This window comes from Zalophus californianus, chromosome 3, assembly GCF_009762305.2.
Source record: "Zalophus californianus isolate mZalCal1 chromosome 3, mZalCal1.pri.v2, whole genome shotgun sequence".
In the NCBI taxonomy this organism is placed as follows: domain Eukaryota; kingdom Metazoa; phylum Chordata; class Mammalia; order Carnivora; family Otariidae; genus Zalophus; species Zalophus californianus.
Window position 1 is genome coordinate 109445517 of NC_045597.1, and position 20508 is coordinate 109466024.

At 35.0% G+C, this 20508-nt stretch overlaps 1 protein-coding gene across 6 annotated transcripts in view; it reads left to right on the forward strand.

The window, feature by feature from the left end:
- The window catches only part of KYNU (kynureninase), a 130753-nt gene that overhangs the window by 79652 nt on the left and 30593 nt on the right, over nucleotides 1-20508 (forward strand). For all 6 annotated transcript variants that reach the window (XM_027591421.2, XM_027591417.2, XM_027591419.2 and 3 more), the window contains 2 exons: nucleotides 8190-8288; nucleotides 9470-9543. In XM_027591421.2, the coding sequence (XP_027447222.1) occupies nucleotides 8190-8288; nucleotides 9470-9543 (173 nt within the window). The remainder of the gene's footprint in view (nucleotides 1-8189; nucleotides 8289-9469; nucleotides 9544-20508) is intronic.

Consider the following 20508-nt stretch of genomic DNA (forward strand, 5'->3'; position numbering starts at 1 on the left):
TCATTCTTTATTACAAGAAAGAGTAAAGTGAAGTATTTCTTACAGGCCCAGTTCATATACTTCTTGACTAACTCCTGTAGAAAAATGAGTGTGCAGTCCTTGACCCTCATATCAAGATTTTCTTGCTCCTCCGTGTCAGGCTAAATCTGTCTTTCTGTTGTATTTTCATAGCATGATGGAAAATGTATTATTGGCCACCTTTTGCACTGTCTTATAATTATTTCTATGCCTATCTTAAGTCTCAAATTTAGGAAGCTTATGTCAGCAGAGTGCTCAATGACTTATTGAGGGTAGACCCTATAAACTTCACAGACACATGCTAGTGCTTTGCACATAATCACTTATCTTTAAATACATACCTGTTTGGCCAGTGAATGAATAAGTGTGTGCACATCAGCAAGAATGGATTAGGCTAATTTTATGGATTACATACTGCATAAAAAGCACAACTGTATCCCCACTTAAATAGAATTAGAAAATTATGGAAGAGTTATTTATAATGGATAGGTATTCTAAAAATCAAAACACGTAAATTTTGAGTCCTTTATCAAATTCCATTTCTATTCTTTGACACACTTAGGACATGCAGACTGCTCCATTAAATCATTAAATATTAAATGAACTAAATTAAACTTGAAAAATTACCTTGAGCTATTTTTCCCATCTTGGGTATCTGAAATAAATCAAACAAACTATTTTGTTTGAGGTCCTTGCCATGTGGAGAAAGACTCCAGAAGAGAACAGTACTACTCAGTTTGTCTTATTTTTTCCCTTCAGTTTTATACTTACTTCTGACAATAAATAGAGGCTATAGTCACTGTTTTTTTTTTTTTTTTCCTGGTAAAAGAAATAGCTGAAATTTACTCTTGAAAGCACATTATGTTATAGTAAGACATTTTCACCTGCAAATTACACAACACTCTAGTCACAAGATCTTTCTGCCTTTTCTCTCTCCTAAATCCTTTACTCTTTTCTCTCCACAAAGCTGTTGGCTCTGTCTCATACCTTCTTAACTCACACATCCTTAAATTTCATTAACAAAGTGCTCCCATGTTCCCCACCTCCTATTTCTCATCTCCAGATTTGTCAGTTGTATCAATATCTACTTAAAGAAAGTCCAGCTAGAAGGATGAATCTAAGTTTCTAAATAGCACTTTACACAAATGTGAATAATAATAGGTACTGTTGGAGAGGAAAAATTTCCTTTACCTCCAAGATTCTTCTGGCTGGTCTAACAATTAAGTTAACACGAGACAGGTTAACAGGAGAACATCAAATTTGATTTTGTACTTATGGGAACCCAACATGCATGAGAGGTTCAAAGAGAAAAGTAAAGTAAGATATATATGCCATCCACAGCTAAGGAACAGGATAGAGGCCTGGTGCTTCAAAGGGGAGGAGGCAATTCACAGCACAATATGAAGAACCGATGTTTGATGATACTTAAATGTTGCCCTGACATACAGATGGGTCATTCAGATAAAATTTATCTCTGGTAATAACTCCTATTCTGAGAAAGACCCCCAATTTAGATTCTCCTAAGTAGTTAAGAGTGTAGTAAAAATTTCTCTTAAGTTTGCAGAGTCTTGATTGCCTTTGGCTCATAATGACAAACATGCCAAAGTGGCACGAATCTGGGGACACATGTTCCAAACACTTTCATATGAAAAGAAATGTGAAGGATACTTGAAGAGCCTAGTAAATTTAGGCTGAATGAAAGACTTTCAGAATAAAAATTTACTCTGAAATATTTACAGATAGTGAGGCACTGCTTACAGAGATCTTTACTGAGTATTAGTATTAGATTATTATTTTAATTTAGCATCTATGTATGCTTTTGAATTATAGCACTTGAATGAATTTTGGAAAATTAAGTGCTTTAAGACTATGTCAGGAAAACCTACCAGCTTACATCTTCCTCTTCATTCCCACCTTCCTCTCTAATTAATCCACCGTTTGTTCTTATTGTCTATATAGGATTGACCAACACACACACAAACACATATACACACTCACTCACATATGCTCCTGTAACTTTTTTGTCTGTTCACTTGCCTCAAAGTTTCCTATCAGTTTTTCTTTTCAAGGTATTATTGTCCAAATTTATAGCACTGCAGTTCTTTGTTTCCTATGACGCTTATACCAAACCAGGAATGCTATTCAACAATATTTAAAGACCTGATTTGTATGGTGTGAAAGCTGTAGTTCCCACAAACAGCCATGGCAAGGTCACATTCTCCTTACTAGTATACATTACCAGCCTCAAGGTACTTAGAGGCATCTGTACTTTACCCACCATGATGCCAGTGCCACTGCCAAGGGCATCCACTGGTGTTTGGACATGCACTATACAGGAACACGCAGAGACTGGTATGTGTGAATGGCCACAGGCTAGCTGGCAAGCACCTCCTGCAGGTATCTCCCAGGAATCATGGGACCTGAAACCATAGGTGATTACTCAGGTGGCTCAGGACAAATGTTCTTTACTTACCTTAAGTATTTTATTACTTTAGCAATTATATGAGCTTACCAATGCATACGTGCTGACTATCAACTCTGTGTATACCTACAAATACCTTACTTTGATAATTACCCTTTTCACACCAAATCTGCTACTTATTGATGGTGTTCATAATTTATAGGATTTTTTTGGTGAAGAAGAAACAAACTAGTAATAGTCTAAAGTCGGTCTGTCTGAATGAATCAAAGTTATCAGGAAAAATTAATCTGTATTATTCCATGTTTCATTTTAATAAATGACAATGAATCAAACTTGAGAGACAGTAAGCTACCCCTTCACCTGGAAATCCTGAGATTTAATTAAAATCTATTGAAATAGAAGAAAATGCACAGCCCCTGTGCATATTATTCCACTGGTTAGAAAAATGGTAGTATTGTGCTAATTAAGATGGCAAGGAAAAAAACACATGATATTCCTTGTTTTATTGAGAGGGATTTTGAACATATTTTTCACTACTATTAATTGTCCAAGAAACTTCATTTTAAAAGATGCCAAGTCTGAATAAATTGCTTATACCATAAAATTGCAATAGGAACAAAGGGACTCAATTAATATTCTTTAAAACTTAGTTTAGAGAATATTTATTGACAATTGTATGACTCTTTTATTCATTTACTTATTTATTCAACAATTATTTAAGTTGATATTATGCAAAAGTAGAAGACAATAAGATTGGAAAATTTCTACATGCAAATAAGGCTGTTGATGAGATAGAAGAGAGAGTTTGACAAAAGAATCTTTCGTAGAAGTTATCTTACTATCAAAACCTGAGCTACCTATGCAAGGTGAGGAGGGAAGGAGTACCCCGAGACAGAGAAAGGTTTTTGCCAATAGAGGGAGGTAGGTAAGGGGCACCTGAGACATGAAAACTAGAAAGGACCAGGTTATAAATGTCTTTAAAAGCCATACTAAGGAAAGTGAGTTACATTCTGAAGCTAATGGGGGTTCTCTGAAGGGACACAAGCAGTCTTACACTCAGGTGTGATTTAGCAAACTCATGGGAGGAAGGCAAGGTTGGAACTATTCAGAATGGTTAGAAGATTACCGTAGTGGTCTGGGGATTGAGTACAAAGTGAGGCAACCTGGTGGCTATGCTTGTATGTGGTTGTGTCAATATGATTGTGAGTTCTTGTGGATAATTTTAATACAAATCTATTGAAAAATATTTGATTTTTACTTTAAAAATTGCATAAAGTAGACACGCAGATGTGGAGTTTCTGTTTTCACCTATTCATATTGTTTTTCTACCTACTCTTAAGAGGTAAAATTATGACAATATTAACTGGATGACTGTAGAGAAGTTTTGAAGTGTTAGCTTTTCCTTTATTTTTAAGATGCTGCCATCTAGTGAAACTTTTGTAAAATCACTTTGTGGTGATCACATTCAAGTTTGTATCTTCTGGTCCTTTCCTCAGTTACATTTTAATAATTTATGTTTCTGCCATCCATGGGGAAAGAATTGTACATACATTAAAACATATTGTAAGAGCCTCGAGTGATTTTTTTTTTTTTATGCAGTACCACAGATGTAACTACAGGACGTTTAATAATAGGATATGGTATGTTGAAGTTTCATGGTTTCTTCATTGCGCCATTCTTTATAAATAATCGATAATAAAAATGCTGCCTTTTCTATTCCTTAAGTTTTCTAAGTTGAGTTTTAAAAACAGATAAAGAAAAAATTGAGTTGTAAATATTGTTTCACAAAACAAACAAACATCATTGCCTTTATTAGATATGTTGGCAAGAAAAAAAGAGGATTTTAAACTCAGAACCATTATTTTTTTTCCAAGTTGAATTTCAGTGTTAAAATGTGTCTTAAAAAGACAAACAAACAAATCTGTGTGTATGTGTGTGTTTACTGAACCTAAACAGTGGTCTGCAAACCCAGATTTTGATCATCTCTAAATCTTGATAGAGATTAATTGTATTTCTTTTCTATCATTCTCAAAACTTACGTTAGCACGGAGCATTTGTCATATTTTTATGACATATTGCTCATTTTTTCTACGAGAAGCAAAGTATGAATTCATCTCCCCCTGCAAAAAACAAAACAGAACAAAGAATATCTGGTATATAGTACTGGTAAGAACTTTTTCTTTTATGAGATACTAGTTATCGACACATTATAATGAATAAGGTTTCTCTTGACTCTTCAATATATTGAGCTTTGGGCGCCTGGGTGGCTCAGATGGTTAAGCGTCTGCCTTTGGCTCAGGTCATGATCCCAGGGTCCTGGGATCGAGTCCTGCATCAGGCTCCCTGCTCCTTGGGAGCCTGCTTCTCCCTCAGCCTCTCTCTCTCTCTCTCTCTCTCTCTCTCTGTCTGTCTGTCTCTCATGAATAAATAAATAAAATCTTTAAAAAAAATTCTCTAAAAAAAATACATATATATATATAGAACTTTATGAGACTAATGCTACAGTTTAGGGGTCAGCAAATCTTTTCTGTAATGGGCAAGATAGTAAATATTTTTGATTTTGTGACCCATATGGTCTCTGCTGAAACTACTCAATTCTGCTTGCAAAAGTTGTCATAGACAATATTTAAACAAAGGAGATTAGTTTTGTTCAAATATAACTTTATTTATTAAAAACAGGTCATAGTTTGCATCCCTCTGTTCAAGGAAAGTACCTGTAATAGTAGTTTGAGGTTAGTTATTCTTAAGAAGTATTAGAACAATCTAAAATTGGTCCCCCTGCAATTATTTACTTCAAAAATTTCAATCAATAGATGTGTTCCTTCAAAGATGGAGGAGATTTAAAGTTTTGAAAATGTAATTATTATACATGCACTTATCTTTTGGTATTAAAATTATCCACTTAGTAAGCTAAAAATAGAAAAGCTCACAGGTAAAATGTTTTTGCAAAATGAACAATCACCCCTATTTAATGATCAGGGATTTTTTTTTAATTCATGTTTATGTACAAAATTGTCTTAATATGGAATGAATCACTATATTCTCGAAGTAAAACTTTTAACATTTTGATTTACAAAAAGTTAAAGGTTTTAATGATAAAACATTAAAGTGAAAAGTTTCTACTTGGGTATAATTTGGGTAATAGAATTTATTGCTTCAGGTTGTCCTTCTGGGAACTGAATGAAAACAGAGGCTTAGTTTCTAAAACAGTGAATTCTACTAGGCAGACATACAAAACACTTGGATCATGTAATCAGGTAAATAACTAAGACATACTAGAGTCAGACAGTAAGAGGCTATTAGGGTCTCAAGTCAGTGTATAGGGAGAAATAGTGTAGAGTCATAAACAGCATCATTTTTATTTGGTCATATTTGTGTCAGCTGATCTAGGCAATACTTAGTCATAGAGATCCTGCTAGTCTCTACTGAACTCACTCATGCATCTCTGGCCAACTAAGGAAAGGTGGGGAGAGTAGCTGATCCAAGCTGAGCTCAGGTGAGGGTGACTTTGATCCCCATTTCTTTCATCTTCCATCTGAGCCAGAAGTTTGGCTAAGCAGGTGCTTGTTACAGAGATGGCAGAGGGCAAGAGAGAGAGAGCAAGCCTAATCTAATCACTCAGAGTTCTTTGGAGTCTCTGCTTGTATTGCATGTGCTAACATTCCGTTGGGTTGGTCAAAATAAGTCACCTGGCTAATCCCAGGGGCAGAGAATTGTATCCTGTCCACAGTGGGAAGAACTGCAAAATTACATAGCAAAGGAAATGGATGCAAGGAAAGACGAAGAATAGAACCCCTTAAGGCAATTTACCATAGCTTGTATATACTTGAATTAATTCAATATGGTCATGACTGGGGTTTAGTGATAACTGAAAACTACTATTCACTTCATCAGGTTGGTAGGATACAATAAAGCGGAGGTTCTTAAACGTTTTAGTAACAAAAACCTTTTACACTCTTAAAAATCACTGAGGACCTTAAAAAAGGTTTTGATACTGTTTATATCTATATTTACCGTATTTGTAATTAAATATGTTTGTTTATTCATTCATTCACTTATTTTAGAGCAACAATAACAAACACATTACATATTAACGTAAATAATATGCTGTTAGGGAAACAAAGCCATATTTTCTAAAACAAAAAGAATGTTGTATATTTGGCAAATCTCTTTATTGTTGGCTTAGTAGAAGACAGCTGGTTTTCTTTATCTGCTTCTGTATTCAATCTCTTGCTTTTTTTTCTTCATGAAGCATATGAAGAAAATCAGTCCTCATGCAGATAGAGTCAGAAAAAACAGAAGTAATTTATTGGCTTTTCAGTTTATTGTGAATATTGTTTGATACCAGAATTTAACAAGTTGTGGTATGCAATGTGAAACCAAATTACTGACCTTTCTGTACTTTGTTACATTAAAATCCATTGTGTTATGGTGAGGGCTGTGGATTGTGTGAATTGTGTAAGACTGATGAATCACAGACCTGTACCTCTGAAACAAATAATGTATGTTAAAAAAGAAGAAGAAGAAGATACTAGGAAGGGAAAAATGAAGAGGGGGAAATCAGAAGGGGAGATGGACCCCGAGAGACTATGGACTCTGAGAAACAAACTGAGGGTTCTAGAGGGGACGGGAAGTGGGGGGATGGGTTAGCCTGGTGATGGGTATTAAAGAGGGCACGTATTGAATGGAGCACTGGGTGTTATAGGCAAACAGTGAATCATGGAACACTACATCAAAAACTAATGATGTAATGTATGATGATTAACATAACAGTAAAATAAAATTTAAAAAAAATCCATTGTTTGGTTTTACACTTTGAATATATCTTTTATCCATGCTTGATCTGTAACATCAAACATTGGTTGTTTGAAAAATATTGGTAATCTACCTATTTCATTATATATTGTTTTAAAATTATATATTACTACTAAACTCGTCAGAAATATCTTTAAATATTGGGAAATGGACATACTCATAAAAGTGGATACAAATTTTCAAAATCCTAATTTCTCTTGGAAACTACTTTTTTTACTGGCAACAAATATTATGAGTGGTTTTTCCTTGAATTGACAGACTCACTTCTTCATTTTCAGAAGAATGTCTGTCAAACACCCAAGTATGAGTTACTGTTGTTTGTCTTTCAGTTGCTCTTTGATGCAAAAAAATGGTTCTCTGGGAAATAAAAGTGGCTAGTTCAGCTTGCAACTCAAATAATTACATGAGTACATTATTTTGAGGCAACCATCTTACTTCAGAATGTGGTCAGTTGTTTTATGCATACTTCCCATGTTAAACCTTAAACATATGAGAATTAAGGCACTGAGATTTAAAAGAAATTAATGATTTTTACAGCTTTCTCAAGGAGATTTTTAAGTGGAACTACTTGTTGTCCCCCCCCCCCACAACTAAATGGTTTTGACCCGCCATGACTGCTAGTATGATTTGGTGCCGCTGCCTTGCTTGGTACTAAGATGCCGGCAGTTTTCCCAGAACTGCTTTTGTTTTTATCAGTGCAAATGTCAACACAGTGAGGAAGGCAAAGAACGTCTTCATATTATGAAAACTATTTTGACCTGAGAGGATCTTGGAAATGCCCAGTGTTTGCAGTTCAGACATTGTGAACCACTGCACCAAAGGATAAACTATATTGATAGTACAGCAGTTTGTCAAAGATTTTCTTAGAGATATTTATACTTACTATTTCTAATCATTAAGCAAATTTAAAACTTGTTCTTATGTTCTTCCCCAGGGCTGTTTTGTTGGCTTTGATCTAGCACACGCAGTTGGAAATGTTGAACTCCACTTACATGACTGGGGAGTTGATTTTGCCTGCTGGTGTTCCTATAAGGTACAAATTACTTAATATAGTTAGATCCTTTTATCACACATTGACATTGATCTAAATGAAAAACTGGATCAGCGGCCAGTTTTAACCATTTGAGTTACTTTGCTCCATTTCTTTCATTACTGCTTTTTCTGATTTTAGTTAATTACAAAGTCATATGATACAATAGTATAAAAATTAATTAAAATCAGGTATTTTCATCCACTGTAGAGTACTTATTCCTTTAATTACCTGGCTGCTATAGAAAAGTCAGGAGGTTTGGCGGGCGGCAGCTCCACACTTAGAACTTAATTCATATTGATTACGTTCTTAGTTTTTTGTTGGTATGTTGTGAAATTTCTACTATGTAAAGATAATTCTTACGGAATCAACTTGATATTGACATCTGAAGACAATTTAATAGAGAAGGGTCATGGAAATGAAACCAATTTTATTTTAACTTAGGTGATTTTAAAATATGCTACTTTTTTTTTTTAAGATTTTATTTATTTATTTGACAGAGACAGAGACACAGTGAGAGCAGGAACACAAGCAGCGGGAGTGGGAGAGGGAGAGCAGGCTTCCCGCTGAGCAGGGAGCCCGATGTGGGACTCCATCCCAGGACCCCGGGATCATGACCTGAGCCGAAGGCAGATGCTTAACGACTAAGCCCCCCAGGCGCCCAATATGCTACTTTCTTATTACTTAAATATTTTTGTGACAAATAATTGAAATGAATAATAAAATTAGATAGACATCATTAGAACTGTTATCTGTTAGTTGGGGCAAAATTTCACCAGAAAAGTAATAGGTATTTAATCTCAACTAATAATGCTGGGGTGCCTGGGTGGCTCAGTCGTTAAGCCTCTGCCTTCGGCTCAGGTCATGATCCCAGGATCCTGGGATCGAGCCCCACATCGGGCTCCCTGCCCTGTGGAAAACCTGCTTCTCCCTCTCCCACTCCCCCTGCTTGTGTTCCCTCTCTTGCTGTGTCTCTCTGTCAAATAAATAAATAAAATCTTTGAAAAAAATAATGCTATGTTTTTTTCTTCGAAAAAATAAGGTGACGCAAAATTCTGTTTTATTATAAAAGCTCAAATTATCACACGTTTTGAACTGGTCAAAAGTTGGTTTCATAACACAAAAGTCAAATGATTTCATTGTTTAGTTTTGTCATATGCTCAAACAATTTCTTTTCAACCCAGTATTTAAACTCAGGAGCAGGAGGTCTTGCTGGTGCCTTTGTCCATGAAAAGCATGCCCATACAATTAAACCTGCGTGAGTACCATCTTCACATTCTTTGGTGATGAATAAATTAATTTGCATTAATAATATGCTAAATTTACATAAGTTCATTAAGGTGCTATCCAATAAGAATCTGGATTGATTATAATTGTATCACTACTCTATTAACAATGATGCACTTTATCAGAAATAAATGCCTTTCAAAGAGTTCAATTGGTTGAACAAGAAATGTAATCACAAAAAGGGAAGCTTCAATGCTAAAAATGAGTCACTGTAATCATGTAGAGCAGATGGTTTAATGCAAAGAGACGACTTATTTTTGTTCAAAAATTAGACTTCAGAAAATTTCAGATTCCTCACATTGATGAATAAATCAAAGACAACCAGAGCTGTGCCTAATCGAGCCTTAAATGTGGTATGTTATTATTAAAATTGCATCTACCTTTAAAGCTAGAAACATTATACCATGGTCTTGTAAGGATTATCTTCTGTCCTAAAAGATTTTATAATCCATGAAAACTGAAGAAGCTGAACACCGAACAACACAGGCTGATTGCATAAAAAGCAATACTTTTCTACTTTAGATAACTTTTTCATTTTTTAGAGCAAGTATAAATGCAAATGTGATCTATTAACACATTTATACATTTTTATTTGGGGAACTTGTAAGTTTGTTTTTATCTGGTATGGAGATACAGAAATAATATTCTGTAAAAGTTCCTTTCATAGTTGTTGTATCAGAGTATGTGTGATGAGGAGACTGTCTAGACTCATAATAGGTAATATAATAATGTTTGATTAGTTTTCTGAATCTTCTCAGCCACTGGCTGAGCGGTGTAATCTTTACAAGAATTGAAGCTGAATTAGTAATAAAACTTGGAGCACCTCACATTTCTGAAGTTTTATGCATATAAATCCAAGAAATTTAAGATGATTTGCTGCAGTTCATTTAATCATGTCTAAAATTTCTTCAAGATTTTAAAGTTTAAAATTAAATAGAGCATTTTCTTTAGACAGGTATTTTGTCAGGCAGACATCTTCCACAAATATACTGTCAGTACATTAGATTTCTCCCCATGTCCCAAATTCTCTGAAAAGAATATAAAGCAATACTATGTTATAGGAATGCCATGCATATTTTAAAAGATCTCTCTTTCATTTTTAGCAAACCCTGCTGATAGTGTTTTACCTAGCATAATTGTTTTCCATGTAGACAGTATATAGGATATTGCTTCTTTTGGGTGAAGACTCACTACTTTGACCATTTCCCTTTCTCCACTTGTTTAAATTGTAATAGAGGATCTGATGTATTGTATCAACCCAAAAACAAGCTGGTGAACTGGTTGGAGGCTATGTAAATAACCTACACAAATTCTCGAGAATGTAAGGGTTAGCAATTTAGTTCTGATCTTACAGCATATGTCTGTTGCACTTGAGATTTCTTTTATCACTATTTACCCTTCATGGATGAGGAAGAGGAGATGAAGGGTTGTAGTGGGCTCATGTGTGCTTCATCTTGTAGAATCCAAACATCCTCTAGGACACTGTATGTGTTAAATCTTTGGTCCCAGGAGAAAGACTATATAGACACCAGATTTGCATTATTGCATGATCACTGGCTGGTCTATACCTGGAAGAACGTTCCTTGATCTCTCGGTGTTCTAGCCTCTAAATACAGGTAATAACAGCATCTACCTCATAGGCAATAATTCTGAGAATAAAATGAGATGGGTCACATGTAAAATGCTAAGCACAGTGGTGTAAGCATTATATGTGGTTCTTACATGGAGGTTAAGTGCTTTGTTGCTTCACTGTGAAGTTGTATGTTAACTAGTAGACTTTGGACTAGTAGAGATCATTTCTCTTAAGTAGAAAACACAACCTCAGAGGTTATGTTTCGTGACTTTGAGGACATTAAACAGTTTTGTTCATTTCAGCAGGCCTTTGAGAAACTGCTGAACATGTAAGTCTCCATTCCTCGAATTCTCTCTTGTCCTGGCTTTACCATCTTACTGGTTCCTCATTAATTAATGAGTTAATGAGATCTTTATGCATCTTCATTTCATATTTGTATGAGAGCCATACTTTTAAATTTTTTGAAAATTGTATGTTATTATCTGTTGTTGCATTTTAACTATCTGGCTTTAGAGACTGACAAGACTCAAATCAGGCTTGACTTATGAAGCCCTCTTTACAGAAAACCCCAGTTGGTGTAGTTTGTTGGTTTGTTTGTAAAGCTTTTTTTTTATATCATGTCCGAGTGACTAATTCCAATGGTGCCAACTTCTACCCAATAGTGGAATGTAACTGCTATTGATGTTAACAAACTTTGTGAAGTAAACTCTGTTGCTTTTTTAAAGGGTGACATCTAGTGGCTAAGCGTGTTATTTCAAATAAATAGTATACAAATGACATTTCTTTTCACTATCCAGTTGTTTATTCTTTCCCAAGAATTTTTAAATTATATATATTTAAACTATATATATTATTTGACTATATTTTTATAGTGCAATAATTGTGTAGTCAAAGCCTTCAGTAAAGAAAAGAAATAGGATGAAGATCAAAGTTAAGATTAGGGGCATTATAGTATGTGATTAAACAGAATGAATAAATGTTCATCAAGGATGGTGAAGAAGGGCATTATGGAAGTGATTGACCCACCAGGTATACGTATAGAGCGTAAATCCCAGGACATGCAACCCTGCATATTCAGTGTATAACTTTGAAGTATCTCTTATATGTTTTCATTAGCAACTGGTAAATTACATCTGTACCAAGAATGTCACTTCTTTTTCTTCTTCCCCCCTTTTTTTTTTTTTTTAGTTTAAATAGGTATTTTGGCCATTGTTCAAACAGATGACCTAAGACTTTTTCCAAGAACCTTTTGCCAATAAAGAGAAAGAGTACAGGCCATAGTTTCTCCACTGCATTAAGCATCATAACTCAAGCTGTTATTCTCAACTAGAATTTGACCTTGTCCTAGTTTATCACCACCTTTTCTCATTCCATTGTCATATTCTAAACTTTGTCTGTAGCTAAGAATTATTCTAAATTAGAACTGATTGTGAGTAAATGCCACCTTTTTTTTTTTTCCTTCAGGACTGATTTCAACTCAGGCTATAAAATTAATTATCATTCTGAGATATAAAGGAAAATATTTTTAATTGTAGGCATTTGAGGATCAGAAATATATCAATAAAAAAGTACTTAAATACTTTGTTTTTTTAACTTTATAAATGTTGACTTTTCTGGTATACTTTAGATCAATACTTTTTGATTTTTATGGGATTCAAAAATATCTGAAGCTCTAAATAAAATAAGAAATTAAAAAACAAAAGCGGGGGGGGCACCTGGATGGCTCAGTGGGTTAAGCGTCTGCCTTCAACTCAGGTCATGATCCCTGGGTCCTGGGATCGAACCCCACATCGGGCTCTCTCCTCAGCAGGGAGCCTGCTTCTCCCTCTCCTTCTGCCAGTGCTCCCCCTGCTTGTGTGCTCTCTCTCTCTCTCTCTCTCTCTCTCTCTCTGTGTCAAATAAATAAAATAAAAAATTAAAAAAAATACCTGAAGCTCATAAAATGCAATTCAACAGCCCCCACCATACACACACATTTTTTTTTTTCTTTTGAGAGGCTTTAGCATAAGAACAGGAGTGGATCATATGAGCTATTAAGATTCCTTCTGTCACTTACTTTTTTACCTCATCCACTGAAACCATACATACTAGAAAATGGCTGGTCTTCATTTTCCATGCTGACATAATAAACCTCCAAATACTCGAATGTATTAGATCCCTTGAAATGTTCATTTCTCCTGGGATTTTTTTTTTCTTCTAAGTTTTTTGAGTGACCAAAAATGGGGCCTACTGATAATTTTGATGAAAATGCTAGAATTTTAAATCATGCCAATACATTTCCATAGTCGGCTAAAGGTGTTTGATTCAAGCCTATAAATAGAGATGTCAGTTTTAAGGCTTTATTAAGGGCTTGAGTCATCTCCTTTATTCTAATAAGCCCTTTCCAGGTTAAAAAGGACTAGCCAAGGGGACTGGACAACTTCAGTGCATAGTTAAGGCAAATTTTAGAACTCAGAAATGTAAGTTATTATTTTTATTTGACAACTTAAAAAGAAAAAAAGACATACCAAACAATATTCAGGAAAGTCTTAAGAAAGGATAAGAAGAAAACAACTTAAAAATTATAAGCTTATGCCATGCTTGGCCCAACTGTATGATTAATGTCATGAGTGGAGATCATCTAATGCACATTTGTCTGGGGAATGCTGACTTGATACATTGAGTCTACATACTCTTCCAGGCAGGGTTGAAGAATGCCATCATCCAAAATTTACCTATAGTTTGTTTTGGTTTCTTAGTGATCCTTTTGGACTTATTACTTACCACATCCTTGTCTAGTACCTATGTAAGGTCTCCTTGTTAAAGGTTAGAGAATAAGGACGTGTAGCAGCAAGGTGTGTAAATTCATGACTCCAGATCCTTTAAAATGTGATAGCCCAATATCAATAAATTTCTTGGAATTTACACAGAATCTCTAGTTTAAATGTGACCTCTACTTCCCAGGGCATCTGTTCTACCCATTTAGCCTGTTTCTTTATGTTCGGTGTTTAGTATACATGAATGACTTCTCAGCCCCAACTTTTTGACCTCTCAGCCATATTAGATATCCTTGGCCATCTCCATTGTCATTGATGTTTCCCTCCCATTGCCCTGAGCTTCCAGTGCACCATTTTCTCCTGCTTCTGCTCCAGTTTATGTGATGACTCTTCTATATTTTGCAAAGTTTACTCTTTTGCTTTTTCATTGATTATCTCAATGCCTCAACCCTTTTTAGTTCCTGAGCCCAGAATATCTCATCCACACACATGATTTCAACAATAGACATTTGTAGAAGACACAGCTTTACCACTTGCTTACTTTTTAGGTGTTATTTTAATCTGATTGCAAGTTACAAGATTTTCTGATTATCAAAGCATTAAGCTAGTTCCCAAAGATACATGATAATGTAGGAAAGCAAAGATTGTCATAATAGGAAATATTCCCTAATAAACTACACACTTACAAAATTAGTCCTTACTGAACGCCCTTCCCAATTAGTATTAGCATCTATCTCTGTGAATTATTATAAGAGGTCTTAGTCTCTTGCTGATTATAGAATGTTATAAATATCAGATAACACAATGAAAACATAATGAAAATAGATTGTAAAGTAAAATTTTTCAAGAGATTCAAGATTTCCTGATGCAAGTGATATTGAAGAACTGCTGAATCAAAAAATTATGGACAGTGAAAATCAGTCAGAGTTAGAACCAATAACAGATGAAGTAGAGGAAATTAGACGTGGTACTTCAAAAGCAAATGACTTGAATATCAGGGATTAAAAGGAAATGATGAATGCTTCAAAAATTTTTATAGAAGATCACTTCTATGTTCATGCTGAAAAAGTTAAATGTAATATAAAAGAGATTGTATTTTTCTATCTTAACATTTTTAAAAATACACCAAAAAATCAACACTTGATTTATTATTTATTCTTTTTAATAATTAGCACATTATACTTTTAACTTGTCAAATTACAAGTTAATTTTTATATAATTTTAAACTTACTTTTTAAGAGCATCTCAAATTTAATTTTTTCCAATTAATTACTATAAAAATAGGGTTATTGGTTTAAAGTGGATTTTATTTTAAATGGCCTTTTTCCAGTATTCCATTGGTCATCAAATAATGAAGACTTTCAGTATATCCATATATCTTTCTAATCTCAGGAATTAAACATGGTAAAACTTCCATTTTATCTTATTCCAACAAGAGTATCCTTTCTAAGGCACTCATTTCTTTGTCATGTAAAGAGAATGACCGAGTCAGTTAAGAAGACCTGAACAAATATAACCAACACATATTTTTGTGCAAGTAACTTTCACAGAGTGAAGTAAATATAAGATATTGCCTATGATTTTATATTATAATCCATTTGGAGAGATTATTTTAGTAACTGAATAAATGATTTAAATGATAGGTAATGCAGGGTTAGAATATGTGCCACAAGGCAACCTAGTAATTGCTAGGTGACTTCTCGGACATTGCCTTTGGAGCAATGGAGAGATAGACGTCTTTTAACTCAGGTGTTTTGGAAAAGCTTGAGTAAGGTGGTGGGGAAATTTACAGTTACAAATCCTCTGCTAACTGGAATGCTATGTTAACTAAGTGAATAAATTTACTGTCTGTTACTTTGAAAGCTGAAACTGTTGCCTATGAGAAAGACTTCACTTGGTTAGTTTCATAAATTTATGTATAAAGAAGAAGAATTACTTAAATGATATTTCTTAAAGGAATATATCAAGTGATCATTTTCTTCTTACACTTTTTACTAGAATTTTTATGGAATCTGAGTTATTGACTTAACATTTAAAAATCGGCCTATTGTCATAAAATTGCTGTATATTCCTATTTTTCTGTATTTTAGAAATTATAAACAGTGGTGAAATCAAGTTTGTTTCATGCTCTTACTTAATTTCAGAGACACGCTCGTGGAGTAGGTTATACCTGTCGTTAAGTTCTAGTCCCAAATCCTCACTGTGAGGGGTCCAAAAGATGACACACTGGTTGAAGAAAACTCATCTATGGAATCATGACATATATCCTACACCTGTCTTCATTCAGAAACCATTGTAGAAAGGATCCCTCATCTTCTTGGCTGGACAATTTTTACTATGCAAAATCATCTAGATGGTTTTTCTGTGTTGTGAATTTAAGCTGTGATCATAAAAATAACATTTATACTCTGAGGTGTGATCATGATTAAAAATAAGTTCAGTAAATAATCTCATGTTTTTCAACTCAGGAGATAAAGTAATCCTGGCTCTTAAAGGAAAGCTAAAATAGTAATTATCAGTATAAAAAGATACATTAAAGCCATTGTTCCTTGCAAATCACTCCTCTCAGATAATGATGACATAATCATTAATTTGGGAAAATTGGAGTCCTTTGAAATCTCAAAATTTATTTTCTCTTCTAAAATTGCAGTCTAGTGTCTCTGAAGATATATGAGATCAATGAACCTTTCAGACACCAAAACTAAAACTTGTCAGGGAGCTTCAGCTCTTGTTTTAATCACTGCAAGTTTTGCCCCTAAAGTGACCTTTGGAATCTTCAGGGTTTGTTGTTGTTTAATATTAATGAAACAGTTTAATATTAATTAAACAGTTAATATTAACTCTGAAGAACTACTGCTAAACTTTCATCTGTTCTTATTGAGAAACATACATGCAGCTACCTGGCTCTTGAAGATTTGCCAAAAGAGCCACGTACAGTGATATCTACTATGCAGGGCAGCACGGAGAACTTGGTCCTTACACACAGACCCATTGGGTCCTGGTGCTACCAAGACAGGGCCGGGCTAATTTCACAGATGACAAGAACTCTTATTATCCATTGTTCAGAACAAAGGTCTGAACTCATGCGATGTGTTTTCTTTGTTTACTTGTTTTTACTCGATGCCAAAGAAGATGATTTGATTGGGAGGAAATGATCCTTTTCTCTAGAGTTGAGGTCTGTCTTTGTCATGACAGTTCACGCATGGAGAGTTTGCCTTGCTCTCATCTCTGCTCCAATCAGTTTTGGTCAAGATCTCAGAAGATTTGGCACAAGTTTGGTATAAACCACGGAAACTCAGGCAGAAAATGGCTTTTTTAAATTTAAAAAAATTTTTTTAAGGAGACTGTGATCCTTGTGAGAATTCGTTTTTACATGTTCAATGTGATTGCTTGAAAATTGATTATAAATTCTAAAATTTTTGAGTACAGCACATTGTCTTTATGATCTTTCTTTACTTTCCTAATCTGCAGTGCCCCAAAAAATACTTTTTAAAATTTTGTTGTTGAATATATGTCTTTCTTTACTCTTAGCATAATAGACAAACCATCTTCTAGCATATGGAAGCATTTCTACTTTGCAAGTTATTCTGAAGGGCGCATGATTTGCAAAATACTGTCAAATTAAAATGCATTTCCATATGCTTCTACAAAGACCAAATATATCCAGGGAAACTAGCTACAGACAATTTAAAAAAAAAAACTTCATGAGTATTTTAATGAACATTGAAACTAGTCCTCTCAAAAGTCCTAAATTCAGACATCTTCTCTCTGTTTTTCTGCTTTTAACATCAATATTACCTCAAAGGATTACAAGCCAATTTTTCAAAGTAATAATATATTTCAAGAAAGCATATACAGACACATTTAAAGGATTTATTTGTTAATAAAGCTTTCACACCAAGAAAATATTGACTTAGTTCTTTTAAGAACACCATATTATTCTGAAACTTCAGGAAATAATTTTCATTAACCAAAACTCATGATATCAGGAAGTGCTTTTTTATTTCATAACTACACTTGTCATGCTATTAGATAACTGGACATACTTGAACAAGCCTCCTGTTGAATAAGATTTGAAGATGTAATGAATATGTAACAGAACCAAGTGAAGCACTCTAAACAATATTTACAGATGAGTGAGCAAATGAGAGGAGAAAAAGGAATTGAGTTTCACGATACCTTCTCATAGTATTTTCCAGAGCAGCATTAAATCAGTAGACTTAGAAAGGGCAGAGCAATTGTGAACAGCTGAATATTTTTTAGAAAATAAGATTTGATAGAGATCTTTTCTACTAACAGTGAGTTGGTAATATTTTGCCTGTCTAATGTCGTGGACATGACAAGCCTTATAATAGTCATGCTTAGCAACTAATTGCTGGCATCAAGGGATGAATGTTCAATTTTCGAGCTAAAGCAACCTATTTGTCAGTTTTTGAGATTTTTGTTTGTCACTAACACCTTTGAATCTTCTTCTGTCACTTGGCTAAGCTTTTACTTTTCCTCCAAATGTGCTGGTCACCAACTGCCTGGAATTAGACCCTTCTTGTTTTATTTCCTTGGGTTTTTTGTTTTGTTTTGTTTTGTTTGTTTTTAGTGTCTTACTGTACTGCTTTCCCTGATCCTTATTCCTATTCACTAGCTCCATCTTCCTTATATGTACCTGAATTACTGTTACTTCTGGATTCCAGTATCTCCTTAACTATAGCAGTAGTGCTTCTGTGTCCAAGCCTTTCTTCTCACTCTGCAAGGTGGTTTAGCAGCGTTAGTATGCTGCTAAGGAATGGCCTAAGAATGTGGTTGGGAGATTGGGTACCTTGCAACCATGCCTAAATCCTACCAAACGGATCTGCCATGAGGGCAGAGTTTTAGTATGTTCAAACCCTTCCTTGTTTGCATTTGGTCATCCAAGTTGGATTGATTGGCCAGAAGATAGTGTCAGTGGAGCCAAAGAAAAAACTTTGGCTGATGACATCTATAGATGATAGATGAACAGAGCTTGGAACAACCAAAATTGAAGAGCCAAAAAAGTCTGTAATTGTTCATGAAAAGAAGTTAGTATCTTCACTGAACATTGTGGAAGAGTTTTGACTTATAACTGTATAATGCCCCTGTAGTACCTTCATAGTCATTAAATAAATATTTATTGAGCATCATATATGTATATATAGTCCGGGCAATTTTTAAAGTGTTTGGGACGGATGGACAAACAAAGCAAAGATCCCTGTCCTCATACACATTCCATCAAGAGAAGACAAACCACACCTATAATAAGGGGCAAATTATATAATGTGTTTGAAGTTGATAAGTCCTACGGATGATTGGGAAAAGGAGGAATGAGAATACTCTCTGTGGGATCCTCAGCAACATGCAGTATTTAAAAAGCATTCAGGAAAGCCCACACTGGGAAAATAAGATGTGGATGAAGAGGTGAGGGAGGTGGAGGGTGGGTCAAGCAGTTAACCTGGTGAAGAGAGTTCCAGGCAGAGGGAGTATCTAAGTGTAAAGGCTCTAAGACAGGAATGTGACTTAAAATATTTGAAGAACAGCAAGGAGGCTAGCATGGCTGGAATAGATTGAGCAAACTGGAGATGAGTAGATGAAATTAGAGAGATAGAGGGGTCCGTAAAATGTCGGCCCTTAATAAGGTTACAGAAAGACACGGGCTCCATTCCCATTTTGCCAGAAATGTGACAAGACACAGCAACTTGCAAAATGATCCCTCTGGTGGCTTTGTTGGGAAGAGGCTGTAGGACAAACAGTAAGGGTAGATTTTGTAAGACCAGCTGGGGAACCATTACAGAAGGCAGGCAGGAGGTGACCACAATTCAAAAGCAGGAGAGTAGCAGAGGAGGCGAGAAGTTGTACAATTAGGGATCTATTATAAAAGATGGCAGCACTCTGAAAGAGGTCAAGAACAGAAATAGATACGTCCATTAAAGGATGTCTGCAATCATCCAGAAGTGAGCTGCTCACTCCCTAAAAGATGGCCATGGCTAATGGGAGGAAAAAAGCAGGATAGAGTCAAAAGTTCTTAGAAAGTTGAATCAAAAGGGCATAGAGAAAAGTTTGGATAGAGGGGAAAGATTAAGTTGATGTTTGGGCAAAAAGATGCTAAATCATTAATTAAATGTCATGTAGTTATTTCATTAATCAACTAGAAAAGTATATCTTGAGATCTACTGTAGGCAAAGCAGCATGCAGTACATAGGGGATAGAGACATGAATGAGCTCCTCCTGTTCTTTCCATGGGAGCAGCAAAAGAACAGAGGCTGGAGAAACCTTCGTTGAGGAGGTGATATTTGAGCTGACGGAGAAATTCTCCCAAATCTTACTGAGACAGGAGGGGAACAGGCCGTGGTGGGGTTTTTGAGGTAGGGTGGTTTTATAGGCATCCCAGTCAGGGACCAGAAGATGGAAGTCTTGCATTCCAGATGAGGAATTTCAATTTTTATCTTAGAGACAGTAGGAAGCTGTTGACTGTCCACATGGAACAAGTTTACAAATTCAGGTCTCTTCAGCTCTCCAGGTACTGGTTTCCTTGCGGGGGAAAAATAAATGATTAGGCCTGGGGGATCTGTGAAAATTTCTTCTGGCTTTTAAACTGTGA